Source organism: Megalobrama amblycephala, linkage group LG9 (assembly GCF_018812025.1).
Source record: "Megalobrama amblycephala isolate DHTTF-2021 linkage group LG9, ASM1881202v1, whole genome shotgun sequence".
Classification (NCBI taxonomy): Eukaryota; Metazoa; Chordata; class Actinopteri; order Cypriniformes; family Xenocyprididae; genus Megalobrama; species Megalobrama amblycephala.
In genome coordinates this window covers 38,420,678-38,441,004 of record NC_063052.1, presented here as the reverse complement: position 1 = coordinate 38,441,004, position 20,327 = coordinate 38,420,678, and the positions used below count along the sequence as shown (strand labels likewise).

The window sequence follows — 20,327 nt, the reverse complement described above, 5'->3', positions numbered from 1 at the left end:
ATTGCTATGTGGTTGCTGGGGTATTCTAGGTGGTTTGTAGGGTGTTGCTATGTGGTTGTTGGGGTATTCTGGGTGGTTTGTAGGGCGTTGCTATGTGGTTGCTGGGGTGTTTTGGATGGTTCATAGGGTGTTGCTATGTAGTTGCTGGGGTTTTCTGGGTGGTTTGTAGGGAATTGCTATGGGGTTGCTGGGTTATTCTGGGTGGTTTGTAGGGTGTTGCTATGTGGTTGCTGGGGTATTCTAGTTGGTTTGTAGGGTGTTGCTATGTGGTTGTTGGGGTATTCTGGGTGGTTTGTAGGGCGTTGCTATGTGATTGCTGGGGTATTCTGGGAGGTCTATAGGGTGTTACTATGTGGTTGCTGGGGGTGTTTTGGTTGGTTCATAGGGTGTTACTATGTGGTTGCTGGGGTTTTCTGCGTGGTTTGTAGGGAATTGCTATGTGGTTGCTGGTGTTTTGGATGATTTGTAGGGTGTTGCTATGTGGTTGCTGGGGTTTTTTGGGTGGTTTTTAGGATGTTGCTAGGGTTTTTTCTGGGTGGTTTATAGGGCATTTCTGTGTGGTTGCCAAGGTTTTCTTGGAGGTTTCTAATTGGTGTCTTTATGGTTATTTTTTTTAATCTTTAACTGCAAGTATGTGCTATAGTTACAGTGATATTTGCCTTTGCTGCACCACTAAAATATGTGCCATATTCACAAATGAAATATCTTCAGATCAGGCACAGAAGAACAGGAGCAGCACACAGTATCAAATATACAGTTTTCTTGGTATAAACCACATAATAAAAGCTCCAACCCAGAAAAAAGCTTTAGTGAAAACCAGAGCTCATCTCCAGATATTACCGCCCCGAAATCAACAGGTAACAGAACCTGTATGTTCCTGTTCGTGACTGTCATTTCAAAAAGCGTCCTGCCATCAGCTCACATTAGTGCAATAAAGCTTGATGACAATCACATTTCTGATATTACAAGCATCGCCTTATTCTTATACAGTATAAATAATGAGCATGTCTCATGTTTATGCAGTTATCACTGTTACCGCCGATTATATTAATGCTAATTAATTCATACGAATGCTCCGGCGCTAGTTTGACAATCACAGCGGTAAAGCACTGTTGATTTGATCTGATTTGATTAGAAAGCCAATGTTAGCAGGAAGGAAAGGGGAAGAGCGTGTAAACAAGTGAGAAGGAGATGTTAATTCATACGGTGTCCGGGGCAGAGCATCAATCTTGCTTTGTGAGGTTCATCATTCCAGTAGCAGAGTTCCTCATTCAGTCGCACTGTCTCTCACTCCAACAACAGATCCATCATCCGTGCGGCTGATTAGGACAACAGTACTTGTTATGCTATAAAACCTATCATCGTGAAGTTAGATGCCATAAATCTTTGCTTAAACAGACAACGAGCCCTATGGAAACACAGACAACAGCGATTCTCCTCACAGATTGATGGCAACTTTGAGTGTGCACACGCTCAAAACGGTAAAAAAAGAGTGTGTGAAAGTTGTCTAATGGCTGATATGAATTGAAATAGGATGCTTTTTTGTTGTTTGCCTTTGCTAGGAGCTTATGACATATTGCAATCCAAATTCAGTGCAATCGAGTATCAGTCTTCAGAGTAACTGTAGCTGCTGGCTTTATGCTGTTGCTCTATTTCATATTGTGAAATAATCTATGCAAGTGATGTAAGAAAAGGCCAGATGCATCAGAGAAGTTCAGTCATCAGCGGGCTTGTTGAATGCTCATTTTGTCATCTCTAGTTCAGAGTACTAGTTTGCATCAGTGAAACACTAAGTGGATGCACAAATTCTTTCATTTTCATTTTGCACGCTGTCATCTGTGACAGATTTGTTTGTTTTTACAGGAGCAGCCAATGTGTTTAAATATGTACAACAGGAACACACACCTTCAATGCACTAGCCAAGCTTTTGCTTATTTCCAACCTACTTTTAAAATTACCATTCCGCAAAACCACCTACTGTATAAATTACTGATTATATTTTCAGAAACATGTATATCCTCATTAATATCATAGTTTAACTTAGTTTATCCACTATAAACATGTCAACTTTGACTAAATTGCTCAGCAAGATTCTCTTTAAACAGGTTCCAAATTGACCACAGAAGATGTTTATGCTAATGCCTGCTATAGAGCTCCTTTATGCTGACAACGCATTGTTTTTAATGCATAAAATCATACTTGCATAGCTGTAAATGTTTGCATTTACATGATTTGGGCCTAACTTTAGAAGCTTGTTTCCGCCATGAATAAAAAATAAAAAAGGTAATTGACTTTTTATCTAACAATTCTGACTTTTTTCTTGCAATTGCGAGTTTATATTTCACAATTCAGACTTTTTTTCTCAGAATTGTGAGATATAAACACAATTGCGAGTTAAGTCAGAATTGCATTTTTTTATCAAAAACTCACAATTGCGAGAAAAAAGTCAGAATTTTTACTTTATATTGCAATTCTGACTATATCACGCAATTCTGACATTATATTGCGCAATTATTACTTTATTTCGCACAATTCTGACTATATTGCGCAATTCTGACTTTATATCGCACAATTCTGACTTTATATCATGCAATTCTGACTTATATCGCACAATTCTGACTTTATATCATGCAATTCTGACTTTATATCGCACAATTCTGACTTTATATCATGCAATTCTGACTTATATCGCACAATTCTGACTTTATATCATGCAATTCTGACTTTATATCACACAATTCTGACTTTATATCTCGCAATTTATATTATACATCTAAAAGTATAAACTAATTATATTGCATCATTACTTTTTTATGAAAAATAACATTATACAGCTCTGCTTGGCTTTCAGGTGTTTGTTAGTTCACTTGACTTTCAGGTGTTTGTTAGGTAACACTTGAAAACTTTATGTATAATGCATTATAAATGTATTCACAATGTAAGTTTTAATGCATTGCATCTTTTCAGAAATAATTATAACCAAAGTTAAAATGCATTATAATATTTTGCAGTTTCCTTGTTAAATCTGAAATTGGTTGTTTGTTGTTTTAATGCATTTTAATTTCTAAAGGTATAATGATAAAATTATTATAACTTTGGTTACAATTATTTATGATGTCATACAATGCATTATAAACTGCATTACAAGGCAAAACTAATGCATTAAAAATATTCTTATAATGCATTATATTTAAAGGCTTCAAGTAAAGTATTTCTATTTAATTATTTATTGAATTGGAAGTCTTTGCTATGGCAGTGTTTTTTTAATCTTGACAAAATCTGAACGCAGTGACTATAACCCATTCGAATAATTAAGAATGTAAATAGCGTACATTAGTAAGCGTCTCTGTGATCTAAAATAATAGAATGCCTCTTCACAATGGCACTTTTCCTTAAGTGAAGGAAGAGACATTGTTGAATAACAGCATTGTTGCTGTCTGAAAGGGGTGGGGCTGTGTCAGGAATGGGTGTGGTTTAGACTTGCCTCATCTGACAGCACAGCAGATCGAGGGTAGCCTTTAATTGGCTGCTGAAGTGCTGAGGCGGAGACAGAAGCTAATGACAGCGCTGTCTCAGCCGTGGACGCTCCTTTGTGTAAGAGACCTTCTCTCCCTAGAGAGCCGTACTATATGTTTCTTCATTTAACGCTTCATTTGTGATTGGCCAGATTTGTGTGTGTGTGTGTGTGTGTCTAGGTGAATCTGTGTGCAAAACAGAAAGAACACATGTATGTTTATTTACATACACAACAGTCAGTGATAAAGCTTTACAGAGAAGTTTAAATTCTCTAATCCTAAAAATGAATGAGAAAAATAAACATGTTTAATTTAAAATGGATTAAAAAGATATAGTATACTGTATATAAAAAGGACATATATTGGCATAAAATAATGTAATGCAGAAGTGTTTTATCAGAAAATGTGCACACAAACATACGTTTACTACAAGAAAAGAGTATACGAATGTGTGTGCTGTATGCTCACGTGTGTGTGTTTGGTCACTGTCATATGTGTGTGTGTGTGTGTGTGTGTGTTTGTGTGTGTTTGGGGGTGTTGGGGATCATTGCATGATTTGAGGTGGTGTTAATGTCTCCAGTCTCCCTTGTGTCTATCCAGACACAAAGACGGCCCCCATGTGGGATGGGCCCCTCTTCACTCCTGGGTCCTAAAGTGATCTTAATATGAAGATCATTAACTAGAGACGGAGAGGGAGGGTGAGCTCATGTGCAGGAGCGGAGAGGGTCTGTCAGGATCGGCCCACGCCATCAATCTTGTCATTTACACAATGCAAAATCAAATCGACGGCAAAAAATAAACTGCAATAGACAAGCAGGAGTGCCGCTGAACATAAATAGACCTTCAGAAACTCATTAAGGAGTCGTTTTTACATGCAAAAAAAGAATTACATGCATTGTTTCTTTACAAATTCATACATGCATATTAGGGATCAAGATATATCGGCCACAATATCGGTATCAACCGATATATGTTCATTTTAAATGTTATCGTTATCAGCCCAATAAGAAAATTTGGGCGATATATTAAAGCCGATAAATAATGGATTATTTATATTATTTATACACTTCAGATGTGCACTGTTCGCCATTATGGTATTGCATTGCTTAAAATATTATTGAAATCACTTCAAAAAGAAAAACACAGTCAAGTGTAACATGTGCATCGCAAATCTGTCAAATAAGCTACATAAAATTATAATGACAACATTAAAATTGTGTGTTTGGGACATGGCTTTTAATGGTGATACTTTTGTTTTTGTAATCAGGCTCTCAAAAATGAAACAAAAAATTGTATTTAGATTTATTGGCCAATATATCGGTTATTGGCTTTCAGATATAAAGAATTATCGGTTATCGGTATCAGCCAATGCATATATTAATGGGTTTAAGTACCGTAAAAGGGTGGTTTTTGCTAGATTATTTTAGGATGAAGTTTATATGCATGTGTAGGAGTAAGTGTAATTTTTCACCATTTTTGAACTTCTTCGTTTTAAGCAGTCCTACAGTGTGACATGATGTTTTAAGTTATTCTGCATGCATAATAGACTAATAGTTTTAATAATAGAAGAGATTTGAGTTTTTAAAATTATAAATAGAATTAGAAAATACCATTTAAAATTGTTTCAGATTCAGTGTGTCAGGTTTTTTTTACACTACTTTTGCACCTGCTGAAGGGACCAGCAGTTCTGCAATGCAATATTTGCTTGCATGCATAATGTATTTATATGCATTATATATTTTTTTCTTGTGCACCAGTTTTTTCCCTGCATATATGTGCAATGACAATCTATATGTCTTTGTTGAGCATATTCAATGACAAAATGTGTTAAATCCATACAGGTCCCCATCTGCACTAGAATCCCTCTATGAATTGTTCCTAAATAGACTGCGAGCTGCTAATAAAGTATACTTAACATAACAATAGAAGCCAGACCTCTGTCACAGGACGGCCGAGTCAGCCTGAGTATAAGATAATAGATCCTGGAGCCAATCGGATCGCTCGGATGCCTCGTACCTTCTCTGACTCTCTCTTTTTTTCCACTCTGCTCAGCAAAAGCCGAACTAAGATCAATATCGTGAGCGCTCCCTCTCATCCTAAATTACCGGCTAACGGCAGCGTCCTTTCCCCCCTTCGCTCCACTGGAGACCCTGCAGTAGCGAGGGATCGGCTATCTTTAGCAGTAATGGAGGCTGTTTGTAATAAAGCAAGGTGGTTAATATCAGCTTGTCGGCTTTCTCTGCCTATTTCTCTGCTCTCAGGGGCTACGGCGCTTATATTATTAGCCGTGTAAAAACGGCAGTAGTGTGTGGTGGTGAGCTTTTATTAAGCTGTTACCTGCAGGCTTCTGTCCAATCTCTGCAGGTTGCAACAGTAAGCAGAATGTTATATTGGAGGGTTTTATTAAATTGACGGTTGCGGGTCTCTGTGGAGAAGATCTTGGAACAGAGTGACCTTTGAACTTTGACGGTCTTTGTCACAGTCCCCACAAGAACCGGTGGTTAGCGTGAACCACGATGGTTTTGAAAACACCAGAGCCGTGGTGCAGTAGGTGACGTGTGCATGTGACACACAGGAGAGCTGATGACTCACGGGTTCAGGTCTGACTTGAGTCATTTCCCAATCCCGTTCCCATCTTTGGACCCCTGGAGATTCAGGAAGGTACTGCAGGTTCAGAAATTTGTGTGTATATATTATATTTCTGATTTATTTATTCTGTAACTTAATTTAACGGGCGAATATCTCTTTTGTGCAAAAAGAAAAACTTTTATCTTTATTAATGCATGCATACATTAATGTGTGTATATAAATAGATGGTTTATGCATGTTTATTTTAGTTTATATGCATCATGAATCACTCATTAAATAGTCTTTTTTTACATGCAAAACGAAAAACCATTTCTTTACAAATTCATGCATGCATTTATTAATGCATGTAGCCTATATAAAAATGAGTGGTTTATATTCATGTATAGAAGAAAAGTGTAATTGTTTTATAACTTTATTTAAAGGCGTATTAGTCATTAAATAGTATTTTTTTTTACATGCAAAACAAAAAACTGTATCTTTAAAAAATTCATGGATGCATGCATACAGTAATGCATGTATTTAAATAGGTGGTTTATGCTTATTTTAGGCTAATATTTATATGCATGTGTAGGAGAAAGTGTTTTTGTTCTATAACTTCATTAAAAGGTAAATCACTAGTCTCTTTTTTTTTTTTTTTTACATGCAAAAAGAAAAAACAATGCATGCATGCATACATTAATGCATGTATAGAAGAAAGTACATTTGTCCTTTAACTTTATTTATGGTATATAGTTTAATGTGCAGAGTAATTTGTAATGAGGAAAACGTGGTGCTTTCAAACACTGATCTGTTTGTTTGCACCCAACACAAAAATCATTGCCTCGACCAATGGAGTGAGTTTGGGGCGGGACTTTCTGTTTATTGACCAATGACAGATGGGGTGAGTGTTCAGGAAACCTGTTTTAAAACATTTGTTGATTCTGAAAGTACACATTTCACCTTTAAAATGTATGATTGAAAGAAATAACATCCTGTTTCATCTCTGATTGATGCTAAAAGCAGAAAACTATCATTAGTTAATGTAAATCTCTTAAAAGTGCAGCAGTGAATCCAGGATGTTGTTGTAAGGTAAGCTTGCTAATTGAGAGAGAAGGAAACTAATGAAGCATAATGTAATAATGTGGACAACCCCTGCTGTTCATAAAGGTTAAAACACCTGTTTTATCTACTCATACTAAATTATGTTTTTCCAAAAATGTTATTTGCAGATCCCTCACAGATGAGCTCCAGCTGGTTTAGTTAGTAGAGACAAGGACGCCCTCATCTGGCCAAATCTCAAAAAGCATGTATGAGTTTATGACTGTTGATATGAATTGTTGAAGACACTCCTCAAGGGTTTTTCTGGGCTTCATGTGAAGATTAAAACCGTGAGATGCAATAACAGTGCTTTTTTTTTTTTCTCTTTTCAGGGTAAATATCACCTGATCATAAAGCTTCCCACATCAGCCCACCTGAACACCAACAGGTACATCACACAGGTGTGACGTTTCTTTCATAATAAACTGCTGTAGGAACAACAGAAATCACAACCGAGATGTCTTTAGTGGCTTAGTTGTTTCTCCTACAACAGTGAGATGTAATAGAGAGCAAATACAAACTTTGTTCTCATGCAAAAAGCCAATGCTAATCTCATATGTCTCTCTTCTGGGGTTTCACAAGAGATTTGAACAGATCTCAATATGAACTCATTAAGTTCTTCCAACACCAAATTAATTGCATGCATTTTATAGCTCTATACTCTTACTGCATGCACTAAAAATATGTCTTTCTTCCTCTGTTTTTTTTGTCTTGTTTTCCAGTACAAATATCTAAACATTCTTAAATTGAGATAGATTTACTTTAGAAGGAAAATTACTTAAGATATAAAGTCTTTTTTACTGAGAAATAAACTTAATTCAAAGGGGAAACAATAAATATATATATATATATATATATATATATATCAACTATAAACTTGACCATTACGTCTTTATATAAGACTTTATATCTTTATATGATTATATAAGAGTATATAATCTCTGGCTTGAAGAACATGACGGGTTTTTTGTAAGCGTCACTCAGTGCAGATCAAAGCTCAGCTCATCCTCGTCTTCCTCATCTTTATCATAAATGTCATATATTTCCCAGCTGCTCAATTGACCTCATTCCATTCTGTGAAAGTCAGACTGATTGGCTGTTGACTTTTCACTTCCTGTCGTCAAATCCGCCCCACTCAGATCTTCAAACGCTGGGTGTTTGCTGTGGAAACAGGCCTGATCCTCACCTGTGTCCTCAAACACTGAAAGCTGCTCTTATAGATCACACTGCCGTTTATCTGAACAGCATCTGGTGTAGATCTGACACTGATGCTGCATGATTATTCTTCTGAAGGTTTACCTGAAGACTTGGGCAGGTGAATCTGACCCCAGATCAGAATAAAAGTTTAAAGAAACTTTTCACTATTGGCTCCTTTTGGAATGAATTACTCGTGTGCTGCTTATACTGCATACTGCTGTTCAAATATATGTAAAGCTGTGTGCATTATGCAAAATAAGACAGTATAGTATGCTTTATTATTTGTCATTACAGTATGTTGCATGTTTAATGAAGTACACTGAAAAAACTAGAAACCCAGCATTATCTGAAAGAGCTATTTCCACCTGATTTAACCAATAAAAAATAAGTTTTGTTGGTATAAATGAATGTATTTAGGTTGATTCATTGATGTTAAATAATATTTTTGACTTGAATAAAACCAATTAACTAAGATTTTTAGGTTGCACTTTTTTTCTGCATATCATCCGATTCTTATTTTACTGGGAAAAAAAAGTTTTTTAATGCAATAAACATTCTGTTACAGTGATTTTACCATGTTTATGGAGTGTTTTTCATACAAAAAAACCTTAAAATCACATTAATGTACGCTCTTGCTTATCGCTTTTATAAAACCAGTGCAAAAGCTATGTGATAAATGACACAAATGTTCAATAGAGACATTGATAATAATAATTTGAGTTTGTGTACTGTTGTCAAGCAACACTGTATACATCTTGTTGCATTAACATATAATGTGAGGTCACAGCTGTACTGTATGTTTATCAGCATTTTATGACTTCAAATGCATAGTCAATTTCTGTGTAGACACAAACATGAAAGACTATAAAAATGTTTTGGATATTACCAACTTTGTTGCCCCACAAAAAAGTACATACAGTTCGTTTAACACACTCTGGTGGGGCATATTGTCAGACTGTATGGGGCAAGTTGTCACAATATGAATCTGATGAATGCCAAACAGTAATATTTAATACAACTGATAATATAAAACAATGCATTGTTTCTCTAATGTGCATGCATGTAGAGTTCCTCCATTCGGTGAACATGTCATTAGGCCTGTTCTCAAAGGAAATGTATTGGTGTGCAGCATTTCAGTATGCAATATGCTGTTTTCTGTCATTCTGTGTATTAAATATCACATATTTGGCATTATTCCTTGAGGGAAAGTGCTGAAAAGTCCTGAAATGTGATCTCCAGACAGGGCAGCCCCTGTCCGAAACCCTCAGTGCAGGTGAACGGAAGAGGCTTCCCTCCTTTATGAGACGTGTTTGAAAGCAGGAGGAGAAGTGACCAATCAGAGGGCAAGAAGAGCCTGTACCTGAGCAGGTATCACCCGTGTGAGGATCTCTAAAGCTGCTGTGTGTGTGTTTGTGTGCAGTCTCTCGGACCTATCTCAGCAGAAAAACCCTCTTAATACTGAAAAAAACAGGATAAAACACAGATTATGGAGACTAGAGGTGTTCTAGTTCTGTGTTTCGCCTGCCTCGGCGTGTTTGCCGGCGCGCGTGCCGATAAAAAGGACATTTACGCGAGAGTTGTGGATTTGATGTCTCCAGGTGAAGAGTTCCTCACAGAAGATGCGCTTGTCTCGGTGTTTGAACGGCTGGAGAACCGTGTGCAGTGCTCCGGTGTGTCGTGTGGAAAGGTAGGATATATTTGCTCACTTTTGGAGAGGTCGAGGTCCAGCGCGCGCCCGCGGCGGCTGAGGGCTCGTGCGCTACAGCTGAGAGAACGCATATATAGGCTATAAATACAATCTTATTGAAGGATATACAGCTAAATATAAGCTAAAAATAAAATTTACGAACGTTTTGGGGAGAATAAATCATGTGTAAGGGGGAAAAAAATCAGTGCCGTTTAAATGAGTAGTTCACAGAAAACTTCATGAAGTCTGTCGTTATTGAGCAGCTTAAATGTTTAAGGGAACGTGTTTTGTAACTGGTCACGATGTCTTTAAAGCTTTACACCATTTTAATCTCCTTTTATGTAGGATTAGGTATACTTTTAGAGTATAAAAGAAGCCGTTCATGTAACACCTGTAGACTTCTATTGGGGCATGTTGTCACAGTGAAGACCTGTGACACTTATCTGTATTTAAATTGTATTAAAGTGTTTATATTTCAAATCTTTACGGCAAAATTAAAGCTGTAAACAAATATGAAATGCAAAACAATTCATGAAACAACATCAATATATATAATATAAGGGTCAATGACGTGACAGGTCTTTTTTTTTTTGTACAAAGGCCTTAATAATAATAAAAAACTAAGATATGACATCCAAAGTATGTAAGATAGTAAAACTAGATCTCTTATTAAATCCAAAAGGTTTTAAATATATTTTGCTACATATAAAGGTATTTTAAAGATTTTAAAGTGTCAAAAGGTCATTCGGTTTAACCGTCCAAAGGCCAATACACACATTTCATTAGTGATTAAAATATCTTACAATGTAATAAATGTATATATTTTTTATTCCGGCATGATTTTATAACATCATATATCAACATAGTGCAAAATGGTATTAAAATTATGTGTAGAAGTCGTCGCTTTGTTATGAGAAAGAATGTACGGAAAAATGAATTTCATTGATGTCATTCGGAGTAACCAATATAAAGAGACCATTTTGGATCAAGTCATGTGGTCATGTCCTTTGTCTAGATATCAGCCTGTTAGCATTGTTTGAAAATATCGTCATTCGGTATAACCAAAAGTGTCATTCGGTAAAACCGAAATTTTGGTTAAACCGAATGACTTTTTTGTCCATCTTGTAAAAAATGACAAAAGCACTTAACTGATTATAAACACCACATAATCTCATTGTTAACACTTAATAAAACTTCAAAATTAATTACATCTCCATTACAATTTTAAAAATCTTATTCGTCAATGACCCATAAATCACATGTGACAACTTGCATTTACTTGACATTTTTGGGGAAAAAAACAGGTTTCACTCTATTTGTCTGAGAGTTTTTTAACCTTTCAGATGAAATCAGTTAATTATATGCGCAGCCTGTATTAATGTTTTACATTTTGGTTTTACTGTGTTCACAAAACTACAGTTTTTTACATGTGTTTGAAACCAACATAACCATGTTAATCACCAAAAGCACTAGGCTACTAGAGAAAAGGGCGTTTTTGTAATTGGACTTTTGACCTTTTTAACCTTATAAGTTAGTGAGATAGGCCTACAGACCCGTCTGCACTGTAACATAGACCTGCGTTACGAAATATATCACCAACACTGGAGATTATGAGCAGTGAGTCCATGGTCTTATTAGATAATCTGACTGAAAACTGAAATTATCAATGAGATCAGATATTTTATTTAATCAATAATTGTACAGGCCTACATGTTTTTTTTAGTTGTGAAACACATCAAACAGCACATGTGTTTGACGTCTGTTCAGACCAATATAATAATTAAACCCTGGGAAATTATTGTGGGTTTCCGCAATAGTAAGATAATTAAAAATCTGGTGGTTAACTTACCACAGTTTTACTGTAGTAGATGTGATGTTTTGGCAGAAACTGTGGTAAAGTTTTGTACATTGAACTTTATTACTTTAAAGATTGAATCTTTATATGTAAATTGGAGATTAATGTTTGTCTAAAAAGTGTTTTGAAACATTTTTCAGTGGGTTAAATATTAACTTTTGTAAGTATAAAGTTTTGAGGTTTGTTAGCAGCAAGAGATTTCCGCAAAAAGGCTAAACAGAATATTATTTTCAAATAGATTAAATTATGACTTAATCTCAGGTTCTCAAAATTCTCAAATAAATCTCTATATGTATATACAATATATCTATATGTAAATATATATACATGTAAATATCTCTTTGTTGTTTAAGGCAAGATATCACAGGTGAATAGTGAGTTAAAATAAATAAAATAATAAACAATCTCACCATACTTTCCCCAGTGATTAATCACAGTACATTAAGACAATTGTTTTGTATTACAAGATTTCTGGAATGATATGTTTAAATATGCAAATGAGGAATTATCTAATTAAATATGCAAGCATTTGCATATATTTCCAGAACAGAAATCTGATCATTAGATAAAGCCAGGTTTAAAATTATTATCGAGTTAATGTTTTTACTGAAGGGATTTTGGATTTCATTTGTTCTCACTCCATTAATCAGAAAATACAACACCCTGTTTTTAAGAAGAAAATGTTATATAAATGATATACTGTATGAACAAACCCCTTTTTAACAAAACTCTTCAGAATATATATGAATAAAACTGTAAAGTAAAGCTGCTGAAAGTGTAGATTTCTGACTCAGACTCACCGGCTTTAAAGATATGGATTGAGATTGAAATCTACAGACATACAAATATATAAAGTGCAATAAAATAAACACTTAAATGTGTATTTTGGATGGTTTATTACGACATCACATGTTATGAAAGAAAAATAGCCTAAAATCTCTAAATTGACCAGTGCATGAGAAAAAACAGTTGCATTTACTACAACATTTATGTAGTTTCTCATCTAATAGACTCTACCTAGGAATTTCCTAATACACTGTAAAAAAAAAAAAAAAAAAAAAAACTTTAAACTTTCACCTTTTCCAGTTCAAACTTAAAAAGTTTAGTTGCTGCCTTTAATTTTTAAGTTAAATCAAAGTGGCTGTACATGTCAATTCAACTCATTTTTTAAAATCTTGTCAACCTAAATATTAATTTAGACCAACAAAATGATTTTTATGGGTTAAACCAGATACAAGTATAGGTATTAATAATTAATAATTATTAAGGATTTAAGGGAATAAAGAAGAAATAAGAACAGTAAAAGAAGTTATAGGTCTAATTGCAGCCTATAGTTGTGAAGTAGTCCATTTAAACTCTTTGTGAATAATAGTTTATTTAAAAAATATGCACACATTCACTTTAGTTTGTAAGTCTAATATGTCAAAAATGTAGATCTCTTGTCTCATCACATTCAGTTATGAATGACATTTTGATAGCATATTTTCAATTCAAAATAGAGAAATTCCATAAAGTTGAGTAGTTTGCATCATGCATGTTACTGTGGGTTTTTAAACATATCCATTGTAATACAGTTGTCAAATATTAAATGTTTATCTACTTATATCTTACTACACATGCACTCTTTCGCAGTAAAAACTAAAAGAGTCGTGTTGGAATTCACACTCGTCTTCAGTGAATAGTAAGCCCCGCCTTCTTTGATCTGATTGGCCATCATGTTGACATTGACGAGTGCTGTTAGAATTAGAGTTAGAATTAGAATTAGAGTTATTAGAGTTATATCAATTATTGGGGGGTCTTGTCCCCCTCACTGCCTATGGTGGTTACAGCCCTGCCATTAAGTTGAAGTTGGTTAAATTATTTTGATGAGTTAGTAAGTAAGATCTCTGTGTCTCAGTGTCTGTCAGTGGATCATCTGCAGCAGCTGTTGAGGAACTTCAGCAGCTCTCAGGGGCTGCAGATGGAGGATTTCTTCACCATGGCTCCTGGATGCTGTTTGTTCCTGAGCGCTCCGACGGAGACCTGCAGTGCCGTACGCGAGGACCGCTGGGGCGTCGAGACCGAGCACTTCATCGAGAACATCTTTGGACACAGCGACGATCATAACACCAGCACCACCGCTCATCCTCCTCACGGAGACATCACTGAATATGAGGGATTGGAGAAGCTGTTTCACGATCTGGAGAATTACTATCAGCCTGACACACTTGAGGTGTGTATGATATTTCATTTTCGTGTTGTTTAGTGCATCTAGAAAAATAAAATGATTGCAAAGGCTAATTACAACTTGACTTGTGCTATTGAGAATGACAGCAAAGCTCAAAAGGCACAATGCGAGCTGACACACGAGAGATGTTTCATGCTGACGGCCACATCTGTCTTGGTGTCTTTTAGCCCTGTCTCTCTCTGAAAGACATCCTGGAAGAGAGCAGCTCTCATCACGGAGACCACGTGCACGTGGAGCTGGACGCTGTGATGGGAAACATCCTCTATCACGCCCTGCGAGGAGACTGCATGAAAGCACATGACCTTCCGGAGCAGGAGTACTTCCTGGATTACATCTTCAGCCGCTTCGGCTCGGAGAATCTCACGCTTCATGGTACGATTGTGTGATAATCCTGCAGGATGCTTCTTTTGATCAATGCATGATGTTTTTCTGTACCACTAGACTCAGTGTTATCATTAACAAAAACTAAAACTTTTAAAAACATTTGTTATTGAAATAAAGCTGAAATAAAATAAAAAATAAATATAACATGAAAAAAACTTAAACTAACCAAAACTGATTAACTAATCAATTTTATTTTAGTGTTGTCCATATACTATTATAGTTTTACGGAAGAGGATTAGGGCCAAGCAATAATAAAAAAATAAAACCATCTCGAGATTAAAGTTGTTAAATTTCGAGAAAAACTCGTTAAATTTCGAGAAAAAAGTCGAAATAAAATGTTGAGAATAAACTCATTAAATTATGAGAATAAAGTCAATAAATTATGAGAAAAAAGTCGCTAATTTATGAGAACAAATTCGTAATTTAACTTTTTTTTTTAACGAATTTGTTCTTGAAATTTAACAACTTTTTTCTCGTAATTTAATGAGTTTATTCTCAACATTTTATTTTGACATTTTCTCGAAATTTAACGACATTTTTCTCATAATTTAACGAATTTGTTCTCGTAATTTAACAACTTTTTTCTCGTAATTTAATGTTTATTCTCAACATTTTATTTCGACTTTTTTCTCGAAATTTAACGACATTTTTCTCATAATTTAACGAATTTGTTCTCGAAATTTAACGACTTTTTCCTCGTAATTTAATGACTTTATTCTCAACATTTTATCTCGACTTTTTTCTCGAAATTTAACGACATTTTTCTCATAATTTAACGAATTTGTTCTCGACATTTAACAACTTTTTCCTCGTAATTTAATGACTTTATTCTCAACATTTTATCTCGACTTTTTTCTCGAAATTTAACGACATTTTTCTCATAATTTAAGGAATTTGTTCTTGAAATTTAATGACTTTTTTCTCATAATTTAATGTTTATTCTCAACATTTTGTTTAGACTTTTTTCTCGAAATTTAATGACATTTTTCTCATAATTTAACGAATTTGTTCTCGAAATTTAACAACTTTTTTCTTGTAATTTAATGAGTTTATTCTCAGCATTTTATTTCGACTTTTTTCTCGAAATTTAACGGCATTTTTCTCATAATTTAACGAATTTGTTCTCGAAATTAAACGACTTTTTTCTCGTAATTTAATGAGTTTATTCTCAACATTTTATCTCGACTTTTTTCTCGAAATTTAACGACATTTTTCTCATAATTTAACGAATTTGTTCTCGTAATTTAACAACATTTTTCTCATAATTTAACAAATTTGTTCTTGAAATTTAACAACATTTTTCTCATAATTTAACGAATTTGTTCTCAAAATTTAACGACTTTTTTCTCGTAATTTAATGAGTTTATTCTCAACATTTTATCTCGACTTTTTTCTCGAAATTTAACGACATTTTTCTCATAATTTAACAAATTTGTTCTCGTAATTTAACAACATTTTTCTCATAATTTAACGAATTTGTTCTTGAAATTTAACAACATTTTTCTCATAATTTAACGAATTTGTTCTCAAAATTTAACAACTTTTTTCTCGTAATTTAATGAGTTTATTCTCAACATTTTATCTCGACTTTTTTCTCGAAATTTAACGACTTTTTTCTCATAATTTAACGAATTTGTTCTCGTAATTTAACGACATTTTTCTCATAATTTAACGAATTTGTTCTCGAAATTTAACAACATTTTTCTCATAATTTAACGAATTTGTTCTCAAAATTTAACAACTTTTTTCTCGTAATTTAATGAGTTTATTCTCAACATTTTATCTCGACTTTTTTCTCAAAATTTAACAACATTTTTCTCATAATTTAACGAATTTGTTCTCGTAATTTAACAAGTTTTTTCTCGTAATTTAATGACTTTATTCTCAACATTTTATTTCGACTTTTTTCTCGAAATTTAACAACTTTAATCTCGAGATTTTTTTTTTTTTTTATTATTGCTTGGCCCTAATCCTCTTCCGTATAGTTTTTATTCATATTTTGAGTTAGTTTTTATTTTCATATTTTCAGTTTGTGTTCATCACTTTTATGTCTATATAATTTTTATTATTTTAGTACTTAAACTAAACAAAAATTAGGAATGTGAACCTGAATTTGGCAACTCAGTGAAATAAAATGTAAAACTAACCTAAACTTATTTTCTTTTACTTCAGTTAACGTTTATTTTATTTCAAGTAGCGGGTGTTTTTAATGGTTTTAGTTTTAGTTATTGATAATAATAGCTAAAATAAGTATAAGCTCAAGTAATAAAATTACTGAAACTAAAACTGAAATAAAAATAAATAGAGATAGTACAAATGGCAAAAACTGAAACAAATGACTAAAACTTAAATTAAAATTAAAATCTAAAACTAAAAACTAACTCAAAATATTAATAAATTCTATAATAATATATCATTACTGTCAAGTCAAGTCACCTTTATTTCTATAGCACTTTATACAATACAGATTGTTTTACAGAAGCTTTACAGTGAAAAACATGATTTAATAACGATTCAATGATGCATTATTCAGTTTAAATCAGTTCAGTGTGGATTCAGTTCAGTTCAATTACTGTGTAAAGATCATCAATTATGAAATGAGTTCAATTCATCTATAAATCAGCTCTGGAGAAACGGATCAGTTCTCAGTAATACTGCAGAATATTAAGTGTCCCTGACGAAGCAAGCCAAGATTACTAAGATTACAGACCTACTAATTTGTAACTGTTTGTAAATCAGGGTTCATTGGTGTGTCTGGTTGTGCTAACTCTCATATGTCATACTTCCCAACCATAAATTAGTGGCTGAAATATATTTGTTTGTGGAAGTGTTTTGTATACTTTTTGTCACACGTGGTTTTGCAGAGCTGTGATGTAAACCAGTAGCTGTTGGGTATTTAGAAAGGATGAGCTGTTCGATATGTCCTTTGTCAACACAAGAAAAAACAATGATGTGGTCTTTAATGTTCATATTTGCTTTAATCATGCATTTTTTAATAATATTGTGCTTCTCAGATTTTGAAGAGCTTCTGAAGACATTAAATCTGGGTGGAGAGGAACATGACCATGATCACGAGAGCCACCATCACAGCAGACAGACCCACAGGAGCAGTCATGCGGAGACTCAGCGGACCAACAGCAGCTGGGACAAGGTGACATAGAGATTACCCCAAATATTTCCTTCAAGTCCCCCTGAGTTTTTGAGTTAATACATATTTAATAATTTGGTAACACTTCATAATAAGATTAACTAATGAACCTTGTTGTAAATTGTTACCGTCTCATTGTTAGTTGATGAATTAATTCATCATGAACTAACAATGAGCATTACATTTTAAGGCATTTATTAACCTGTTAGTTAATGCAATTTTTCATGTGCATGTTAATTCACAGTGCATTAACTAATATTAACACATATAACTTTTCATTTTAATAATACTTTAGTAAATGTTGAAATTAACAGGAACTAAGATTAATATATTATATAAAATTGTTTATTGTTAGTTCATGTTAACTAGTAGTTTGTTAACAAATGAAACCTTATTGAAAAGTGTTAACAATAATTTAATATATAATAATTACTAATTTAACTATGCATTCATGTTCACGGTTCTCTGATGTCACATCAAATGCCGGTAAACAAATAAAATAAAATACAAAATAAAGTGTGTATATATATATATATATATATATATATATATATATATATATATATATATATATATATATATATATATATATATATATATTTTAGTAAGTGTTTTTATTTTGATTTGTTTATTTTGAATTTTCTACCAAAATTATTTTTTTTTCTTATAAATATTATAATTATTATTGTTATTATTAAAACTTTACTTACTTTTTTCACTTAAAATAACATAATAACCTAAAATATTTTCTCGAAGTCCCCTTGATATTTTAAGTTAATAAATATTTAATAATTTAATTTATAATAATTCATACTTTAGCAAGAAATATGCATGTTCCCAGTTCTCTGGTGTCATTTAATGGTCACATTAAATGCAGGAATTATTAAATGTATATATTTTATATATTAATTTTTCCATTTAGATTTTTTTTTTTTTTTTTTTTTTTTTTTTCAATTTTAATTTATTTTCATTTTACAACTTAAATTAAATTAAATTAATTAACACTTAATCCGGTTTGGGAAACCCTACAGTAATCAATCATGCAATAATTTGAACAAACAAAATAATACATTTGGACACATTAACTCAAAACTCACACCATAACCTTGATTTTATGGATGAATTTGTTATTTCCCAGAATGCATTATCTGTGTTAAATTTCTTTGAATTGCAATTCACTAACATTCCACTTTCTTTCATTCAAATTCCAGTTCCAGATTCTGTGGTTTGCAAAAACTTACAGCAGCATAGAAATGTGGCTTTTCCCTGTACATTCCATAGTTTTATGGGGCATCATGGGAAATCTTTGCACGCCACAGAAATCGAATCATTTAGCGTGGCTCTTGACGAAGAGAGCAATCATGTGCTGCGTGAGAGATTATTCTGAGGCCTGTAACATGAAGTGTCAGCGGCGGCCGTTAATGTTTATTCCTCCTGATGGATGTTGTGACACGCTGCGTGTTTCATCTGTCCGCAGTCGTGATCAGACTGAAATTAAGCAGGACATGTGATCTGAGCTCGTTTTTAATCATGATAAATATTTCCCATTTCTTTAAGCTCACACGCTGTCTAAATAAGACCTGTCATCTGACATCCGTGGAATTAATATTTCAGCAAATAGTAAATATGAGCTTTTTACGCGTGATTATCGGAGCAACAGCACCGCTGCGGTGTGAAATTAAATATTAACGCCAACAAATGTTTTATGCATTTTTACATTTGCATGTGTCCGTGTGGATTATGCAGGCCTGTTTCAGCGCTGAAGACCTGTGGAGGATCTACCAGCTGAACGATTCATCACTGACCAGAGATCAGTTCACACAGCTCAGTCCTGCTCTGATCCAGCAGATCCTCAGCGGAGGCTGTTCTGAGATCAGTACGACACCCGTGACCCCTGATTCTCTCAGCACTGCCGAGAGTGAGTGACCTGAATACACTGAACAAACCTGCTAAAAATCATTCAGGCATTGTGTTGTCTGTATGTTTTATAGTTCATAACAATATGTTTCATTAACTGATGTATTATATATTTTAACATATCAACCTACTACAGTCTGCTTTAAAATATCCTCACAATGTTCTCGAGCACAAAGATCTCCTTTATTCTGCTCTGAGAATGTGTTGATTCATATACCGTCACTGAATGCGCTCTTTGTGCCCAGGATACGGATACGCCACCCTGGCCAACCTCATCATCTGTCTGATGGCCATGTTTGGGATCGTGGTGCTGCTGTTCTCGGCCTGTACGCAAGTGTTCGAGCTCTGCATCCAGTTCTGCATCAGTCTGGCTGTGGGATCGCTGACGGGAGACGCTCTGCTGCATCTGCTGCCCACGGTGAGCAAACTGAACCGAGCAAACGAAGACAATACTGACCATTTATGGCTTTTCTGCATCTCATTATCAAAATATGGTGATTTTATGATACAAACCAGCTGGGAAAATGTATAAAAATACTGAGTTAAAAGTGTGAACACACTATAAAGAGGAACAGATGGGCCTCTGAATGGAGAAATCGCATTGCTCATTCTTTGTGATTTATTCTCCTGAATGTTTATTCATGCTTTTATAACATCATCATATTTTATTACTGATTTGACATTTGATCAAAAGTTTCGGGTCAGCAAGATTTTTTTTTTTTTTATGACGA

At 33.9% G+C, this 20,327-nt stretch overlaps 1 protein-coding gene across 16 annotated transcripts in view; it reads left to right on the top strand.

Annotated features, from left to right (window-relative positions):
• Positions 1-20,327, top strand: part of slc39a4 (solute carrier family 39 member 4) — a 133,533-nt gene that overhangs the window by 106,814 nt on the left and 6,392 nt on the right. For 12 of the 16 annotated variants that reach the window (XM_048203114.1, XM_048203110.1, XM_048203106.1 and 9 more), the window contains 8 exons: positions 7,313-7,390; positions 7,514-7,569; positions 9,618-10,065; positions 13,818-14,132; positions 14,315-14,519; positions 17,546-17,682; positions 19,426-19,597; positions 19,842-20,014. In XM_048203114.1, the coding sequence (XP_048059071.1) occupies positions 9,865-10,065; positions 13,818-14,132; positions 14,315-14,519; positions 17,546-17,682; positions 19,426-19,597; positions 19,842-20,014 (1,203 nt within the window). In that variant the 5' untranslated portion in view covers positions 7,313-7,390; positions 7,514-7,569; positions 9,618-9,864. Of the gene's footprint in view, positions 1-7,312; positions 7,391-7,513; positions 7,583-9,617; positions 10,066-13,817; positions 14,133-14,314; positions 14,520-17,545; positions 17,683-19,425; positions 19,598-19,841; positions 20,015-20,327 lie in introns of all 16 variants that reach the window. The other 4 variants (XM_048203111.1, XM_048203116.1, XM_048203117.1 and 1 more) reach the window with 4 other exon arrangements.